At 43.8% G+C, this 20,002-nt stretch overlaps 1 protein-coding gene across 2 annotated transcripts in view; it reads left to right on the top strand.

Annotated features, from left to right (window-relative positions):
* The window catches only part of FER (FER tyrosine kinase), a 163,888-nt gene that overhangs the window by 64,280 nt on the left and 79,606 nt on the right, over positions 1-20,002 (top strand). The window contains exons 11-13 of one of the 2 annotated variants that reach the window (XM_028749596.2): positions 1,715-1,807; positions 6,495-6,698; positions 15,246-15,368. In XM_028749596.2, the coding sequence (XP_028605429.2) occupies positions 1,715-1,807; positions 6,495-6,698; positions 15,246-15,368 (420 nt within the window). Of the gene's footprint in view, positions 1-1,714; positions 1,820-6,494; positions 6,699-15,245; positions 15,369-20,002 lie in introns of both variants that reach the window. The other variant, XM_077936150.1, reaches the window with a different exon arrangement.

Here is a 20,002-nt window from a genome sequence, read left to right as displayed (position 1 = left end):
GAATATTCTCCGGAGACTATTCTCCACAAACTGTAAATTATAATGTAAGAACCAGTTGTACAACCCGCATTAAAAGATCTAGTACAGTCATACCTTGGGTTGCGAACGCTGCGGGTTGCGTGTTTTTGGGTTGCGGAGCACGCTGAACCCGGAAGTACCAGAACGGGTTACTTCCGGGTTTCGGCACATGCGGAGAAGCACAAAATGACATCACACGCATGCACAGAAGCGCCAAATCGCGTCATGCGCAGACGCGGCACTGCAGGTTGTGAATGTGCCTCCTGCATGGATCACATTTGCAACCCGAGGTATGACTGTAAATAATAAGTCAAGCTGTGATATTGCCAATGTAAGTAATGTGTCACTCACCATTCACAGTTCTGAAATGTGAGCTACAGAAAACTTTTTTTTAATGCTATTCATTTAATTTTATGAACATTTGAATGCATATGTATTTCAAGCATATGTAATAGCCTTTTTTCTATTTTGGTGTGTCCTTATTCTTAGCAGTTCTATACCCTTGGCCATACAGTGTGATTTTTTTATTTTTTACAGAAAGTAGCTTTAGGGCTTTATACACTTAAAGTACCTAGGCCTATACAATTATGTGTAACAGGAATGTGAGGTGGCATTGATTTAAACAGTTGATGTTTCTATATTTTTATTTAGTGCCAGTAACTGGGTTTTGCATTGCCATTTGATGGTACAAGGTGCCATTTACCAGAGACTGACATCCTGAAATATATTATCATATAATGATAATATATTTAATGTTAGTGGCTTCTTTTTTATATGTATGCATATAGTTTTGTTTATCAAGCTGTGTTTTAGTCACCAAAACAGTTATTAAGTGTTAGAGCTATTAGAAGCACAGGAGTGCCTATTACTGAATTTACTTCTATCAAACCTTAACATGCCAATTGTATTTTTTGACTTGTCCTATAACATGTAATGCATAATGTAAGGCCATAATGCAGAATAAGCACACAGCTCTCCCTGTTACTGGAGATAGTACCCAGCTCTCAAGGCTAGTTGTCTTCAGTAACCCTTTTCTCCATGAATGGTTTTGATCTCCTTTTAAAGTCTACCGATGTTAGTGGCTGCTTAAACAGAGGACTGTAGAACCTGCCTTTGTCCAAATTAAGGGCCCAAGGTGCATAGTTATGCTTCTGCAAAGCCAATAATGACAGTAAAGTTATTGTAAAACAGCACATCATTTAACAATTCCAGATTCACACTGCTCTACAAGCTCACTAAATTATAGCTCCCTCTGCTCTGAGGAAGTTCCACAAATGGCACAGAAGATCTTCATCTGTTTATGGCGGACAAGAAGAAAGCAAAACCTTCTGTGGAAATTTAATGGGGTGCAAACATTCCCATTATAGGAATGACAGTAAATTCTTTGCTGTTCCATCCAATGCCATACACTCAAGGGACTGAGTGCATCTTGTGACTCTTAATAGAAATAGGGGAAACACGATTTAATTGTGTTAGATTTTAGACTTATTCATGCTGCTTTTTAAACTGTGAAAAAGTATTAAAGTTTATGGCTTAAACAGGCAGGGAGTTTTTATTGAAGTTGCCAAAGTTTCATAATTTATTTTACCCAGTGCTATTGATAAAGCAGGAACCCCACCTAGCACTGAGTACTTAATCTACAAAGGATAGCTGATTTAATTTCTAATGGTCTGCTTTTCTCCTCCTTGTTTTTTAGGATAAGAAAGATAAAGTTTCCCGGTTTGATACCATTCGGCACTCCATTGCTGGAATGATAAGATCTCCAAAGTCTATGTTGGGCTCTTCATCGGTAAGTCCACAGGTACTGTATTCTCACATTCTTTTTTCCTTAGGAAAATAACTTATTTACACTATGTGCATAACATTCTGGTAGTTGCTGTAAGAATATTAACATGTAAAGTGGTTGGTTGTCTAGCTGGTAGTAGCATTGAAGAAAAAGGTACAGCTGTATAAGCCAAAACAATGTCAATTCCAGCAACTCTAGGAAAAGGCCTGACCATTCTGTAACACACCAGCTGCAAACCTGTGGCCTTCTAGATGTTGTTGGGCTGCAGCTCCCACCAGCCCCAGCCAGTGTGGCAAATTGTCAGGAATGATGGGAGTTGGAGTCCTGCAATGTCTGGAGGACTACAAATTCCCCATCCCTGTCCTAACATGAGACAGTTAGCATGGTGAAGTAGCCAAAGCATTTTCTGATTTATTGTGGTCATCATCCCTCCTTAGAAATAGTATTCATGTTTCTCCATCCCATTTATCCTCTCAACGAATCTATGAGGCAGGTTAGACTGAAAGAGAGGTAGTGACTTGCTCAAGGTCATCGAAAAAGTAGGTAAAGAGAGGATTTGTACTTGGGTTTCCTGGTCTTAGACTGATACTCCAACTGCAGCGTACTGGCTGTCATGTGCTGTTCTGGAAATGTGGAAGTGTTTTAAAGTTATTGGATTTTAAAAATAAGTTATGTGCAATCTTCCTGTTTTGAGTCCTTTGGCAGCTCCTAATTAATTAGATATGTCGCTTTATTGTGGCTTTCAGTTGAGGAACTTATTCTGCAGATACAGGTTGCCACCACCTGCCAGTTCTGCTATTAGGTATGGCAGGTAGAACATTTATGTGATGGTGGCTATTCAGCAGAGAGCCTGTCATGCAGCGATGTGGGTAGAGCATTTGTTGAGTACTTCTGTACTGTACTGGAATAACCTTCATGGGGAATTTCGCTGCTGAGTTGGTACTCTTTGCTGCTCTTATCCTTGATATTTGGATCAAGCATTTGAAAGTACAGGAGGCATTAAATGTGGCCCGTTGCTCAGGCAGAGGTTTATTTGTATTTATCGGGAAAGAGGAATATGGTTTGGAGTACAACAAAAGGCCAAGGTGGAATAAGAAGAAAGCTTCTGATGCAATAGGGCAAAATCCCTGTTGGGATGGAGCTTTTAAAAATATGCATCTTGCAAAACAGTGAAAACTCACCTACTTGAATATGCATAACTGATAACAACAGAATTTACCTGGCTGATCCCTCTTGCTCAGTCCAATTACTGAAAAGACAAGTCATTTTATGCTGCAGTTTTTGTAGTTTGTTCACCAAATGACATAATTTTTTCCCCTGGATTTACCGTATTTTTCGCTCTATAGGACGCACCAAATGATAAGGCACACCTAGGTTTTTTTTTTTGGGGGGGGGGGGAGGAAAACAAGAAAAAAAATATTTTGAATCCCAGAAGCCAGAACAGCAAGAGGGATACCATGTGGCTGTTCTGGCTTCTGGGATAACCGCGCCAAGCCTCTTCAGGGCAGCAGGATGAAAGCTCCCCCTGCCCGAAGAGGCTGTGCGCTGCTAAGACAGAAGCCAGGGCAGGCGCGTCGCTGAAGGGGCACTGCACAGTTCTCCCTCTCTGCGCAGCGCCCCTTCAAGCGAAGCTGGAGACCCTTCTGTTTCTCCTCCCGCTTTGCAGGACAGGCGCCTCGCTGCGAAGGAGTCCCTTCTGTTCCTCCTCCGGCTTCCAGGCAGGCGTGTGGCTGAAGGGGTGCTGCGCAGTTCTCCCTCTCTGCGCAGCGGCTCTCCTGCGAAGGAGAGGCACTGCGCAGATAGGGAGAGCTGTGCAGCGCACCTTCAGCGAAGCGGGAGGAGGAACAGAAGGGGCTCCGTTCCTTCTCCCGCTTCGCTGAAGGGGCGCTGCGCAGCTCTACCTCTCTGCGCAGCGCCATTTATTCCATAAGACGCACTCACATTTCCCCTTACTTTATAGGAGGAAAAAAGTGCGTCCTATGGAGCGAAAAATACGGTAAGTCATTTGAGATATCTAAGGAAGCATTTGAGTATCTTTGTACAAAAATGGACAATGGAGAGCAGGGCTTTCCTTTCAAAGTGTTTTGTGTTAGAATGGCTAATTTGAAAAAGAACCCCCTCCCCAAAAAAGTGACTCAAAACAAAACTGCTTTTGGATATGAGCAAGACAAATAGGTTGAGACAACTGAGTAATCAGCAGCAGGGGGAAGCCAATTCACTGCATTTCACTTAGTTTTATCAACTGGTTACAAGGCTACAAGGTGGTAATTCCTTCAAGAAAACTTGATCTTGTATTCTTGCCCCTCATCTTATATGAAGAGGGAAAGAAGCATTTTAATACTTTTCTCTCTTTCTTAATATGTTTTAGCCCCTCATAGACAGGCTATATATCTCACTATGAAACTGCTCAGCATTTTTCATGTTCAGTTGTGACATTTCTAATAGGAGGGACCATAACTCATTGGTAGAGTGCATGCTTTGCATCAATCTCTGACATTTCCAGCTAAGAGCTTTAAAAGGTAAAGAGACCCCTGACCATTAGTCGTGGTCTGACTCTGGGGTTGCGGCGCTCATCTCGCTTTATTGGCCGAGGGAGCCAGCGTACAGCTTCCGGATCATGTGGCCAGCATGACTAAGCCGCTAATCGGAAAGGTCTCCTGCTAGGACCATACAAAGGTACTGCTGGACAGTACTGAGCCAGATGGACAAATAGTCTCAGCTGATACAAGGAAGTTTCCATGCCAATGCTCTGTACTCCTTTTAGGGGAAAAGACTGAGTGGTAGAGCTTTTGCTCTCAAATGGGCCCAGATTTAGTTCCTGTTTACATGCAGGTCTTGGAAAGGGAGAATAAGTAACCTGAAGTGGCTGGGGTAACTCAGCCAGATGGGCGGGGTATAAATAATAAATTATTATTATTATTATTATTATTATTATTATTATTATTATTATTATTATTACAATTCACATCAGAGATGCTGGTTTTTGTGAACCCTGGGATCTTGGTACTTCCTGTTCACTAATCTGAATCAGATGTATCCTACTTAAACTTCAGGGGAAATGATTCAAAATATGTTGGGTTTTAGGGATTGGTTTCCTTCTAAGATTCAAGCCCTATTTGGGCATCGTTCCCCATGCAAGTTAGGTACCATTGTGTAAGAACAGGGCTTCATGAGCTAGCCCTTCACCTTTAGACCTGTTCCCTGCTGTCTCCACCCCTCCTGTGCATGCATTAGAGGAGGGTCCCAGTAAGGGATACTGCTCAAAAGGGTACCTAACCACAGGGGAAGCATATATGTTGCCAAGAGGCTTCCTCTTTACAGATGAGTCCCCAACACATGGACAGCATGGAAGTGGGACGAGTAGCATGTACAACAGCCAGAGCATGACCAACAAATATGCCCCAACACTTTCCATGTAGTCTTAATTTCAAGGAGGGAATGTCTCAATAGGGTTTAGCTGACTGTCATAGCCAGAAAGATTTTGTTTGATCTAATCAAATAAGAATCGGCTTCTCACATGGTGATGGTGATAAATGTTTGCCTTGCCTTGAAGAGTAAGACACATCTTAGTGGCTTGACACAAAGACGCAAGGCTAATGCTTCTTTCATTTGATGAAGTGGTCTATAGTCCAGTCCTTGAAGGCATATGTAATAATAAATATGTTGATAGTTAGAGTGCCAAAAGACTCTGTTGTTTTTGTTTAAACAGACTTAAAATTTTTCAGAGGAGTAGCTATGTGTTTATGCTGTGATTGATTCTTTTCAAAGTGTTTCTCAGGATGATCTGCAACATAATTAAAAGAATCTTATAAATAAAGCCGGCAGGATAGAAGAGAATAGTAACAATATATACGAGCAAACTGGGGGGGAAACATGGAAGCACAATTAAAATTTGAAGCTGTCAATGCCTGGGTAAATGGAAATGTTTTAATCTGTTACCTAAAACCATTAAGGCAGATACCAGCTAAATGGATATAGGGAAGAATTTCTGCTGATGAGGTGCCATCAACAAAAAATCCTTTTCTGCTGATGAGGTGCCATCAACAAAAAGTCCTTACCCTCAGATGGACTCTCTCAGAGATGATGTCTTAAGATTTTAATAACTGGGCACGTTTTTATGAGAATAGATAGATAACCTGTTTAAGGCATTAGGAAATATGATGGGTTTGTGGTAATTGCTTTTGAATTTTTTTGAATGTCAGTGGCTTATTTGCTTGGAGTTTTTGGATGTGGAGAGCTAAGTGTTTTGCTGTGGCTAGGAAACAGGAAGCACAAATTATTAGACAATTGACCCTATCCTGAAAGAAAGAAAGAAATCAAATGCATTAGAAAGGGAGGAAATGTTTCACTGTAAGAACGTTTCAACAGCCCTGAGTAAAACACTGTTGTTTTTTATTTTTAAATAGCATTTATATGATTTGCACCACTTGATGTTTCTTTCATTTCTTTTTCTCAACTTTTCTCTGATGCATGGCTCTGCTTGTTACGTTGAAAGTAAGTACTTGGCAACAACAGCAACAAAAACTTGCTTGGTTCTATAGCTGGTTAGCTATGCCCACTTTAGTTCACTCACTAATAAATGTACAGTTTTCAGAGCAGTTATTTAATATCTACTGCAATTTAAATGAAAGCATAATGTACACAACCTATATTTACTAACCTTCATTCTTTTTTCATATTTTCCCACAAGTTCTTTGATGTAATATCAACCAGTGAGAAACCTCTGGCAGACCAAGATTGGTATCATGGTGCAATCCCAAGAATAGAAGCTCAAGAGTTATTAAAGCAGCAAGGAGACTTCTTGGTGCGAGAGAGTCATGGCAAGCCTGGTGAATACGTCCTTTCTGTGTTTTCAGATGCGCAACGGAGACACTTCATCATACAATATGCTGATGTAGGTTTGTGGTGATTTCCCCCCCCTTTTCAGTGGCACAGCCTGTGTCTTTTTAATGGTTGTATGGTGTGAAATTTATTTATTTATATTTTAGAAGATTGATAATGCTTCTTAATAACATAAAACATTCATCAAAAATAGCAATAAAATCAACATACTTTAAAAACAAGCAGATATAATAAAAAAGAAACAACATATAGAAAAAATAAACTGTTTTAAAAACAAACGTGTGATAAAATTATGTCTCTGAGTAGACTTTTCTAAGCAAAAGAAGTTTTTAGTAGGTATCAAAAACAGTGCATTTTGTTTTAGATTTTTAAAAAAGTCCTGTATAGAGCACTGTTATTTCCAAGCCTCCTGGAGAGATGTTTATTCGGTGCCCCTTGAGGATGAGAAAGCAGTGTCGGCTGAAATCTGTGTTTTAAAAACACCACCACCCAAACCATTAGAGCTGACTTGTTGGATCAGACCTAAGACCTCTGCCTAGTCCAACATTCAGTTTCCAACTGTAGTCAGCCTTTGTGAAACCTTGTGAGGAGGTAACATCCTTGTGTTCTTGGTCCCCAACCCCCCCAGCATCTTACATTCGAAAGTACACTGTCTGAACAAAATAAGTGGGTAATTACTAGATCTGACAATCCTCATTCAGATAAGAGGGAACTTGAGGCTATGAAGGGGCATGGGCATGGTTTGCTGCAATTTGCACATTATTGTCACTTTCAGGTGACAAAAAGAAGTTCAGAACTGTCTCATAGAGCTGAGGGGATCCTCATATGTCATTTAGTGAAACTTCCTGTTAGCTCACTATTACAGGATGTCCGGGAAGGACAGTACACCATTGTTCTACCACTGAATAGCTCACACTCTTCCTGATGTTTAGCCCAAAGTCTTTTTGTGGTTTAGTTCCTGCCCTCTGGAGCAATAGAAAACAATTTTGCTCCATCTTTGTGACAATGATATATTATACATGTTCTCTTTCATTCCCACTCCTCCTTAAAGGAAGGGGAAATGATATAATTAAGTTTGTTTTCTTATCTTGAGGAAAACAAGAGAACACCGAGGATTGATGCGGTGTTTTCTGCACATTCTACGTTATCAAGCAGGTGATCCAAGTATTTTTTAAAGGCAAGGGTGAGCCATGGTTTGGCTGCCCTTAAAGGTAAAGGTAAAGGTACCCCTGCCCGTACGGGCCAGTCTTGACAGACTCTAGGATTGTGCGCCCATCTCACTCAAGAGGCCGGGGGCCAGCGCTGTCCGGAGACACTTCCGGGTCACGTGGCCAGCGTGACAAAGCTGCATCTGGCGAGCCAGAGCCGCACACGGAAACGCCGTTTACCTTCCCGCCAGTAAGCGGTCCCTATTTATCTACTTGCACCCAGGGGTGCTTTCGAACTGCTAGGTTGGCAGGCGCTGGGACCGAGCAGCGGTAGCGCACCCCACCGCGGGGATTCGAACCGCCGACCTTTCGATCGGCAAGCTCTAGGCGCTGAGGCTTTTACCCACAGCGCCACCCACGTCCCTTTGGCTGCCCTTAGAGTATGAGTATTGCAGTGATTGTTCCATATCCTTTGACTCGCCCCTTTTCCATTTATGTGTAGGCTTACAGGACTTCAGATAAAGATCATAGTTGCCCTTACGTGGACCCATATTTTCATCACACTTCCGTAAAGTATTGCTGGAATGTTTTCAGCCCTATAAAGTAATTATATGACTCAACTCCTCAGGAGCTGCTAGAAGCCAAGAGAGTGTGTTAAGTTGCTGCAGATAACTGTGCTGCATACTGTCGTGCTGATTACAGAGATTATTTTTAGAGTTAACGTGGGCTGTAATTGTAAACAGGTGTGTTAGAGTTGGAGAAAGACTTGCAAATGCCCTTTTGGGTTGTATTAACAACAAAACAAAACCTTTTCCTGTAAGATGTGGAAATGAATAGTGCCGCTCTAAGGGTTCATAGTTAGGCTTCAGAAGTGTTGCATGCAAATTTTTTTTGGCGCAGTATGTATTTTAAAACTGATCAAGTCAAACTGGAGGAGCTGATAACGGCTTGAAAATCTGTATCATATTAAAAAGCATGGGGGGGGGGGCTAAGTATGTTTTCATTTTGAGAATATCGGTGTGGGATATGGCAACTGTTCTCCGTAGTCTAAGGAAACACACTCAAAATCTCATAGTATGCTCCCCTCAGAAGATGGAAAATGAAAGGATGCAACTTTCTGCTATTATCATGCTGGGTTATGGGCAAAATTGGAATTTTAATCTCCACCACTAATTGTGAGCACAGAACCATGGGGTGGTATTTACTTCAAAAAAGGGGCCAAGCCAAAGATGGTAGGAGGTCTATGACTGGATATCTCACTATTTAAGAAAAAGTGTAATCGGTTTTTCAGAGCAGCATGTGATTCTTGCACGGATGGGAGGGATTAAACCACTCCCGACCCCCTGTGCTGTTTTCCTGTTAAAAATCACTTTCCCAAGTTCTTGTTTGCTTTTGAGGGAAGGGACATGGAATAATAATAATAATAATAATAATAATAATAATAATAATAATAATAATTTATTTAGTAGTAATAATAATTATTATTAATAATAATAATTAAATAATAATAAGCCAGTGTGGTGTAGTGGTTAAGAGCGGTAGTCACGTAATCTGGGGAACCGGGTTCGCGTCTCCGCTCCTCCACATGCAGCTGCTGGGTGACCTTGGGCCAGTCACACTTCTTTGAAGTCTCTCAGCCCCACTCACCTCACAGAGTGTTTGTTGTGGGGGAGGAAGGGAAAGGAGATTGTTAGCCGCTTTGAGACTCCTGAAGGGGAGTGAAAGGCGGGATATCAAATCCAAACTCTTCTCTTCATTTATACCCTGCCCATCTGACTGGACTTCCCCAGCCACTCTGGGCGGCTTCCAGAAAAATATTAAAATACTCTAATACATCAAACATTAAAAGCTTCCTTAAACAGGGCTGCCTTCAGATGTCTTTTAAAAGTCTGGTAATTGTTGTTCTCTTTGACATCTGATGGGAGGACGTTCCACAGGGTGGCCGCCACTACCGAGAAGGCCCTCTGCCTGGTTCCCTGTAACTTGGCTTCTCGAAGTGTAGGAACCACCAGAAGGCCCTCGGTGCTGGACCTCAGTGTCCGGGTAGAACGATGGGGTGGAGACGCTCCTTCATGGAAATGCTTTGTGGGTATTTAGCCACATTTAGAGCACAGGTTTCATTGGGGAAAATGGAGTAGGGGAAGGGCCCAACTAATTTTATGCAACCTGGTGCCCTCCAGATGATTTAGACTAACTCCCATCACCCTGACGATTATCCATGCTAGGAGAAAACTGGATTAAACCTTTCCCTCCTGCAGCACTGCAGTCCCAATCTGAATCAAATGCTATTTAACTTTAATAAAAGTTGTGGAAGACCACATCACAAGTCTCTTGCTGTCGCCACTCATGGTACCTTTGTATAAAGCAATATGCAAAGCCTGTCCCTGTTTAAATGAATGGTTGAAAAATAGTATGGAGTATTCTATTTATTTATTTAAAACATTTTGATACAGCTCTTCATTAAAATCCCAGGGGGATTACAAAACATACATTATCAATACATTAAAAAGCAGCCCATTAAAATACAATAAAAACATTAGAAATAACAACATCCATAGTAGCCACACAATATTCTATGACATTGGTATCAATAACCAGCTTGGGTGAACAAGTCTGGAGCTGGAAACTCAGCAGAATTGGTCCCTTCCTTATTTCTAGCAGTGAGATGATGCCACAACAGAAAATGCCCTCCCCAGTTTTTGGTAGATAGACTTCCGCATTTCCGCAGGCTGCAGCACAACTGGGGGGATAATATTCTGATATCTCAAGAATTTGGTCTTTGCCAGAGTAGGATTATAACTCTGTAGTTCTGGGGATATGTCACTAAAAGAAAGCGGTAATATATCACTAACAGAAATGGCTAATTTTCATCTTCCTGTGCCTCGAAAAACTCATGGAAAGTACTGTGATACTAGAGTGTGTCACCGTGATGGTTTTTTGTGCAATCGGTTTGTATGTCTGTGTGCAGAGCAAGGGAGTGAAGCTGCTTTTACCAGTGTTCAGCATTAGTCTCAAAGACTTGCATTAATGAAAGAATTTGGCTGAGCCAGTTCAAAACTGTTAGTAGACCATACTGTTTCAACAACAGTTAAAAGCAATACTTCTTGGTGGGAAACACTACTGAAAGCATATTATGTATAATGATGTACTTTCCTTGTTTGAGGCCTTTTATGCAGTTTTCTTTCATAATTTATATTGTATGCAGAGACTTCTGAAAACAACTGTGAGAGACATCCTCCAAATTTTGATTTTCATTTTTGGTGACAAGAGAAACCTTCCTATGTGTTTTGATCTTCTAGTTCCCTGTGAAATCTCCAGTGTGTTTCCAGGGATAGCAAACTATTAAATACTTTGCTAGTCCTTTTACCCAGCTGCTTGGGTTGATGAAAAAGATTAAAGCCAAAAATGTCCTCTTTGATTATATACGCAGTTCACTAAACTCCACATGTAGACATTATCCATTGACATCCGGTTGGATAGCACAATACTAGAAGAGATGCATTCTATTTTATTTGGAAACGAGAAAGTTGGTTTTAAAGAACTAATAATTTGGGACCATTATTTCTTGCTCCATTTGGTAGTTTTTGACTATTGAACATCATTTAACAATGACGTTGCTTTCCATTCATAAGGGATTATATTTCAGGTTATTCAAATACGAAGGATCTTAATAAGTTACCTTTTATATAGTTTCTACTAATCTTTGTTACAGAAAATATATTTACATGGGCCCAGTTTTAAACATTTCTTGGTTTGCTGAACCATAGTTTAGTAAGTTGGAAATCAGCTTTCTCATATGAATATGGCACTTTAAGATCCTGCTTGGTAAATTGACATTAAACCATAGTTCCTTGTTTTAGAGAATGTACAGGGAAGGGATGACCGGAAAAGTATATTGTCTTGATGCTCACTTTCAGCTGCTAAATTATGGTTTAGTAAGCTAAATAGAGACATCACCTTACCAACAAAGGTCCGTATAGTTAAAGCCATGGTTTTCCCAGTAGTGATGTATGGAAGTGAGAGCTGGACCATAAAGAAGGCTGATCGCCGAAGAATTGATGCTTTTGAATTATGGTGCTGGAGGAGACTCTTGAGAGTCCCATGGACTGCAAGAAGATCAAACGCATCCATTCTTAAGGAAATCAGACCTGAGTGCTCACTGGAAGGACAGATCGTGAAGCTGAGGCTCCAATACTTTGGCCACCTCATGAGAAGAGAAGACTCCCTGGAAAAGACCCTGATGTTGGGAAAGATGGAGGGCACTAGGAGAAGGGGACGACAGAAGATGAGATGGTTGGATAGTGTTCTCGAAGCTACAAACATGAGCCTGACCAAACTGCGGGAGGCAGTGGAAGACAGGAGTGCCTGGCGTGCTCTGGTCCATGGGGTCACGAAGAGTCGGACACGACTAAACGACTAAACAACAACAACAAGCTAGGATATGCGTATTCAAACTGGGCAAATGTACCGTATTTTTCGCACCATAGGACGCACTTTTTCCCTCCTAAAAAGCAAGGGAAAATGTGTGTGCGTCCTATGGAGCGAATGCAGGCTTTCGCTGAAGCCTGGAGAGTGAGAGGGGTCGGTGCGCACCGACCCCTCTCGCTCTCCAGGCTTCAGGAAGCTATCCGCTAGCAGTGGGAGACCCAGCTCTCCCACCGCTAGCGGAGCGCTGCATTAATCCCGAAGCTTGGGGCGTGCGGAGCTCAGCGCGCCCCAAGCTTCTGGGTGCCGGCAACGTCTCCGCTAGCCCTGGGAGAGCCCCGCGACGTCGCGCGGCTCTCCCAGGGCTAGCGGACCACTGCGCTAATCCAGCAGCTTGGGGCGTGCGGAGTTCAGCGCGCCCCAAGCTTCTGGGTGCCGGCAAGGTCTCCGCTAGCCCTGGGAGAGCCCCGCGACGTCGCGCGGCTCTCCCAGGGCTAGCGGACCACTGCGCTAATCCAGCAGCTTGGGGCGTGCGGAGTTCAGCGCGCCCCAAGCTTCTGGGTGCCGGCAAGGTCTCCGCTAGCCCTGGGAGAGCCCCGCGACGTCGCGCGGCTCTCCCAGGGCTAGCGGACCACTGCGCTAATCCAGCAGCTTGGGGCGTGCGGAGTTCAGCGCGCCCCAAGCTTCTGGGTGCCGGCAAGGTCTCCGCTAGCCCTGGGAGAGCCCCGCGACGTCGCGCGGCTCTCCCAGGGCTAGCGGACCACTGCGCTAATCCAGCAGCTTGGGGCGTGCGGAGTTCAGCGCGCCCCAAGCTTCTGGGTGCCGGCAAGGTCTCCGCTAGCCCTGGGAGAGCCCCGCGACGTCGCGCGGCTCTCCCAGGGCTAGCGGACCACTGCGCTAATCCAGCAGCTTGGGGCGTGCGGAGTTCAGCGCGCCCCAAGCTTCTGGGTGCCGGCAAGGTCTCCGCTAGCCCTGGGAGAGCCCCGCGACGTCGCGCGGCTCTCCCAGGGCTAGCGGACCACTGCGCTAATCCAGCAGCTTGGGGCGTGCGGAGTTCAGCGCGCCCCAAGCTTCTGGGTGCCGGCAAGGTCTCCGCTAGCCCTGGGAGAGCCCCGCGACGTCGCGCGGCTCTCCCAGGGCTAGCGGACCACTGCGCTAATCCAGCAGCTTGGGGCGTGCGGAGTTCAGCGCGCCCCAAGCTGCTGGGTGCCGGCAAGGTCTCCGCTAGCCCTGGGAGAGCCCCGCGACGTCGCGCGGCTCTCCCAGGGCTAGCGGACCACTGCGCTAATCCAGCAGCTTGGGGCGTGCGGAGTTCAGCGCGCCCCAAGCTGCTGGGTGCCGGCAAGGTCTCCGCTAGCCCTGGGAGAGCCCCGCGACGTCGCGCGGCTCTCCCAGGGCTAGCGGACCACTGCGCTAATCCAGCAGCTTGGGGCGTGCGGAGTTCAGCGCGCCCCAAGCTGCTGGGTGCCGGCAAGGTCTCCGCTAGCCCTGGGAGAGCCCCGCGACGTCGCGCGGCTCTCCCAGGGCTAGCGGACCACTGCGCTAATCCAGCAGCTTGGGGCGTGCGGAGTTCAGCGCACCCCAAGCTTCTGGGTGCCGGCAAGGTCTCCGCTAGCCCTGGGAGAGCCCCGCGACGTCGCGCGGCTCTCCCAGGGCTAGCGGACCACTGCGCTAATCCCGAAGCTTGGGGCGTGCGGAGCTCAGCGCGCCCCAAGCTTCTGGGCGCCGGCAAGGTCTCCGCCGGCAAGGTCTCCTTGCAGCAGTTCCCCGCAAGGCTCCCCAAGCTGCGGATAGCAGCCTGCTTCCCGGAGCGTCAGGCGCCCTGAAAGCAGAGCGCCCGGCGCTTCGGGAACACATCCGCTGCGTGGAGAGCCTTGCAGGAGTTCCCCGCAAGGCTCCCCACGCTGCGGATAGCAGCCTGCTTCCCGGAGCGTCGGGCGCCCTGAAAGCAGAGCTCCCAGTGCTTCGGGAACACATCCGCAGCGTGGGGACCCTTGCAGGAGTTCCCCGCAAGGCTCCCCACGCTGCAGATAGCAGCCTGCCGCCCGGCGGGTGGGGCGCCCTGAAGCAGAGCGCCCCTCGCGCCAGGCATACACCCGCAGCTTGGGGAGCCCTGCAGCAGTTCCCCGCAAGGCTCCCCAAGCTGCGGATAGCAGCCTGCTTCCCGGAGCGTCAGGCGCCCTGAAAGCAGAGCGCCCGGCGCTTCGGGAACACATCCGCTGCGTGGAGAGCCTTGCAGGAGTTCCCCGCAAGGCTCCCCACGCTGCGGATAGCAGCCTGCCGCCCGGCGGGTGGGGCGCCCTGAAGCAGAGCGCCTCTCACGCCAGGCATACATCCGCAGCGTGGGGAGCCCTGCAGCAGTTCCCCGCAAGGCTCCCCAAGCTGCGGATAGCAGCCTGCCGCCCGGCGGGTGGGGCGCCCTGAAGCAGAGCGCCCCGCGCGCTAGGCAGACATCAGCCAGCCCCACAAGCTCGGGGGACAGCAGGGAGGCGCAGCGCCACTATCCCGCTGTTCCTCGACCTGGTTCGGTTTCCCTGACCTGCTTTTGGGGGGGAAATAAAGGGAAAATTTTTTTCCTTTATTTCCCCCCCAAAAAACTAGGTGCGTCCTATGGTCCGGTGCGTCCAATCGTGCGAAAAATACGGTAAATATTGTCTCATCTTTTAAACTATAATCAATTTACAATTTGGCTTCAATTATCAGCCACTGTAGGTATTTGTCTTAAAATAGAGCAGAAGTATGTAAATATAACTAAGTTTATTTAGTGAAAATAACTCTCCTTTATTCATATTCTTATTTTGACACCAGTAGAACTGAAATTTAGTTTAACCCCTGTTACACCGTGCTTTTGTAATTCAGAAATTACACATGTTCAACTTCATGGGTCTGAACCCTTTACTCTGTTTCCGAGCACCTTGAAATACCATCCACCTAACAACAATGGAAAAGGCAGACATTTCCTTATCCCTTGTAAAAGTTAGTTCTGTTAAAATTTTGTATTTCCTCTTCATTTCTTTTTGTTATAGAATCAGTATCGATTTGAAGGGACGGGGTTTTCAACTATTCCTCAGCTTATAGAACATCATTACACAACGAAACAGGTGATTACAAAGAAATCAGGTGTCGTTCTGCTGAATCCTGTTGTTAAGGTATGTGTATAAAATTATTTTAATAATAAATATGATTCAATTTTGTATGGTGTTTTTTGTACTTTCCTCCCAAGTTTCCTGCAATTCTCAATATGACATCTCAGTGTTTTATGGTAGGTGAATTTCACTCCCAGTAGGTTTAATAGATAACTAATTCATTACTTTCTGTAATACTGCAGTATCTTAAAACTTGTGTTCATCTGAATAAATCACATTGCAGTTCCGATTTCAATTAGCATTTCAGTCTCAGCATTCTGAAAACATGAGTAGATGGTTAAGTTTGCTCCATCAAATGTGACTACATATTGTTAGGCAAAATCCTTTAAAAAATCCACACTTTTAAAATGTAGTACACAAACAAAACAATTACGGCCTCATAAGTAGGAGTGGACCATGGTAGGAAAAGTCCATAGAAGTGTGATCTAATCCACATGCCTACTTTCCAATCTGAGTTTCTTATTTTCTTACTCATTTTGCAAAATTTAAATTCCACTTGATTGTAAGAAAACGTCTAAGCTGTTTACAAAAATAAAAAACAAAACATTAAAATGATTGGTAAAACAGTTATTCAAAATATTCCAAACGATTATTAAAGCCAATGGTCACTAAAATGAAATAAAGCACATCAAACTTCTACATATCAGGATGAGCTTGCATAAAGAAAGATGTTTTAAACAGCCACTGAACAGAGTACAGTTGAGGCACCTGCCTGATGTCAGTAGCCGTGTTCGAAACTCCAATTGTTCTAGGCTCATTTTGTGACAGGGAATTTCATTAGCGTGAACAGTTTCTGAGCTCTGGGCGCAGTATTGCACCTAAGATTTCAGATTAAAACTGCAGGGTGGAAGGAAAGGAGGACCTTTTTCTACCTCCCCACTTCCAGCTACTCTGAAGACTGGAGGGGAGACCCTCTGAGGAATATTAAGGGGGGGGGGTTAAGGAGGGAATGACTAGACCATGCGAAAAATGAACATAACATTTTAGCTGCAGTTCATTCGTTTTCAGCTTTGTATTCTTGTTATAAGAAAGCGCTCCTAGACATTCCGTTGTTGCACCCATAACCATTTAACCTGCCATTTAGTTCCTAGCTTTCATATCTTAGTTTCTGACACTGGTCAGTAGGTAGGGAGTTTCAATGTGTCAGTGTTGCCACACTAAAATAGCAGTTTCTTACAGGTGCAGAGCAAATATTACAAGTCACCTGTATCAGTATCAGTTTCACAGATTGAAGCAGTCAAGTGGGGTAAGGGGATCCCGCAAGCAAACTGGTCCCAAGCTGATAAGGATTTTATATACTGATAGTAACACCTTGAGCTTGGCCTGCTGGCAAATGGGCAACCGGTGTCGCTCTAAGCAGAGTTGTTACATGCAGACAGAGCCTCACTCCTGCCGGCAACTGTGCTACAGCATTCTGCACTAACCACTGATTTCAGATCGAGCTCAAGAGAAGCTGCACACAGAGTGCATCGCAACAATCCAGCTTTAAGTCGTCAGTACCTGAACTGCTGTGGTCAGGCCTTCCTGGTACAAGGACCGTTGTAGCTGTCACATCAGTTGTAGCTTGATACGTTGGATACAGACTGTGTAGGTTCCCACCCTTTGCCATACCTAATGTATACAGGTGCCTAATTTTATTTCATTTCATTTTAGAAAAGCTTCTCTCCAATAGCCATATATTCCTTCTGTTCACATCATTATAACTATTTTAATTGACTTTAGTAGAGAAGGTTTTAAAAGGACAGACAGACCTTTGGACTCTTCAACAATTTATGAGCAAGTGGCTTGAATCTTGGGAAATACTGGGCTTATTTCATGAAGAATTGTTTTATGAAACCCATATTTTTGATCTGATATACAAGCTCAGCACAGTTTGCTGGCAGCACTGCAGTGCATGTTTATTTTACTTCTCTCTATATATATACCCAAATGTACATTTCAAAACAGCAGTGATGCTTGGGTATTATAACCAATTCTAAAAACAAAAACGCCCCCAAAACAATTTAAAAATTAAAAGACACGAATACAGCACCCTAAAAACCAGCATAAAGTTGTAAGAACAAAAGAGCTGGCTGTATCAGGCCAGTGGCCCATATAGTCTAGCATCCCATTGTCACAGTGGTCAACCAGATGTGTTACCCAGCAAATAAATAAAAGTATTTACTTTTGTTTATTCGTTAGAAAAATAAAATGTGGTATAATATGAAGACGTACAAAGCCAGTCTAATTTTCAATCCTTATACAAAAGCTACCACATAAATATTCATAGAGATATTGTCAATGTTCCTGATGATGATGCAGATAATTAAACCCCCAAAATAGAAAATGTGAAAAATAACCATATATTATCAAGGTACCAGTAAGACAGTGTAAGGAAAATAGTACATATAATGAAACTTAGTGTCCTTAGAGGGATTGTTTTATTTATTTCTTATATAGCAGGAAATTATATAAGCAATAAATTACATCCTCTAACATTCTATAAGTGAAAATAGAGTGTAAGGTTGGATATTATATTGAATAATCTAAATATTTATAAAAGGGTTCCACTATTCCACAATGCTCACTCTTGTCCTGCATAAAAAGTAAGCCAATTTTCAAAAGCTGTCTCCCAGATTTTGCAACACCATTGCAATAAAACAATGTTTAGCTTGGTAGGCTAGAAGACTGCTGATAAAAAAGTGAGATGGTGGGAAATCATAAAGAGGGGCAACGGGTTTCTCTCTAGGAGAAGATATTCCAAAGCTTGCACATGAAACTTCATAGGATTCCACTCCAGATGCTGCACAGAGAAACTTTTAACTCATGTCTGCATTCATATGCACCTTCGTTGCTGGCTCTCTCTCTCACCTAATTTTCCAGTACAGTATATCAAATTTAGCTTGTCTGCTTCCATACCACACATATCACATTATTCCTGAAAGCTGAATGGAGTAAAGGCACTGTTTATGCTGATTCCTACAGACTGAAGCTTGCACTCTCTGGTGGTCCTCTGCAGAACAGCTGATAAAGTGAAATGAACCTGCGCGCATATCTGGGAGGGAAGCAGGGAAGCAACTCTAATAAGTTTTCTTCAGATTTTTTCCATTGCCCTCTCTTGTTAGATGTCCATACTAACTGAAGCTTTATCTGTACAAGATAGAGGTGTCAGGAGAAAGTCTGACCAGGAAAAAGGGATATGGCTTGGCCTGAATTGGGGTTGCATTCTCCTTGAAGGCTTTGGTTTGTGGTCTCGGTGCAGTCCAGGATTTGACCTTAACCTTGTGTTGGTGCTGCGCTGGAGTACTTTTGTACAACTTAAGGCTATTCTACCAACTGTCCTTGGTCCTAGAGATGTCGGATTGACTGTGGTGACGCATGCATTAGTTAACATTCCATTTGAACTTTTGAGACACACTTTTTGTAGGGTTGCTTTAACTGGTTTAGGATGTTGCAAGGGGCAAGTGACCGTCATGTTTTAACAGCTTCACTGGCTGCTGATCGCCTTCTGAGCACAAATCGAAGCGCTGATTCTTATTTACAAAGCCCTCTGGACTTGGGATCAGGTTTCCTGAAAAACTGCATTCTTCCCATATGAGCCAGCCTCTCCATTCTTGACACTTTACTTTTCAGTATTTTTATTACCACCAAAGTACTGACCTAAAGCATCAGTTTACAGGTTGGGTGTATACGTATGTGTCACTAGCACCCTGCAAAGAGATTTGTCCAAACTGTTGCTTTCCATATAAAAGGAAGTATTTTTGGTGTATTATAATTTTGGGAGTTATAGGAACAGGACTACCCAAACTGTATAGAAATTTATTCATGTATGTGACTACAGTGGCAAGAATGTTACTTGCCCAAAAATGGAAAGAAGAAGTAGTCCCAGCAAAAGAAGAATGGATACAAAAACTTCTGTAACTTTTTCCAGTTGTAATATTTATTTGTTTTAATTGTATCCTGCTTTACAATCCCAACAGGAATAACCAAGCTACTACATTGTGGCCATGCTGTTATGGGACATTAAAGAATTTTCATACATATTTGCTTTGGGGAGAAGGTTGCTGCATATGACATATAGAACAGGGAAGATTATTTCTGTGTTAACATACTGTTTGAAATTCATGTGAATTTGCCAGCGACCTTCTTCATTTTTATCTGTAGAGCTATAAAGCAGTAACTGGCATTTAAATCTCAGTGGAGGTTTTTAAACAGAGGGCGGATTGCCATATGTCAGGGATTCTTTTGTTGTGATTTCTGCATTGCAGGGGGGTTGGACTAGATGACCCTTGGGTACATTACAATTCTACAGTTCTATGATTCTTCTTTTTATGCATATAATAAACCATTTGGTAAGCGAAAGTCAAACAGGAGCATCAGAAATAACGCTATTTAGCAAGCAAACCAAAAACCTATTGCTTAATTAGTTTGACCTTCTCTTACCTTTTACCTTTTGCAGCTAACTTTTATAATTATGCCCCAAATAACAGTCTTACAATATGCTCTGCCTAGTCCAAATCTGCAGGGACAAGGACATTTAACAAGATGCACAAGTATTTTTTTATTTGTAGTGTTCGGAGGCAACATTACTTGCTTAATTTGTTACTGGTGCAACCATTTAGCCCCAGAGTGTATATGCTAATAGTTTTAAATAATAA

Source organism: Podarcis muralis, chromosome 11 (genome assembly GCF_964188315.1).
Source record: "Podarcis muralis chromosome 11, rPodMur119.hap1.1, whole genome shotgun sequence".
Lineage (NCBI taxonomy): Eukaryota > Metazoa > Chordata > Lepidosauria > Squamata > Lacertidae > Podarcis > Podarcis muralis.
The sequence above is the reverse complement of the archived record's forward strand: the minus strand, read 5'-3'. Positions and strand labels throughout refer to the sequence as shown.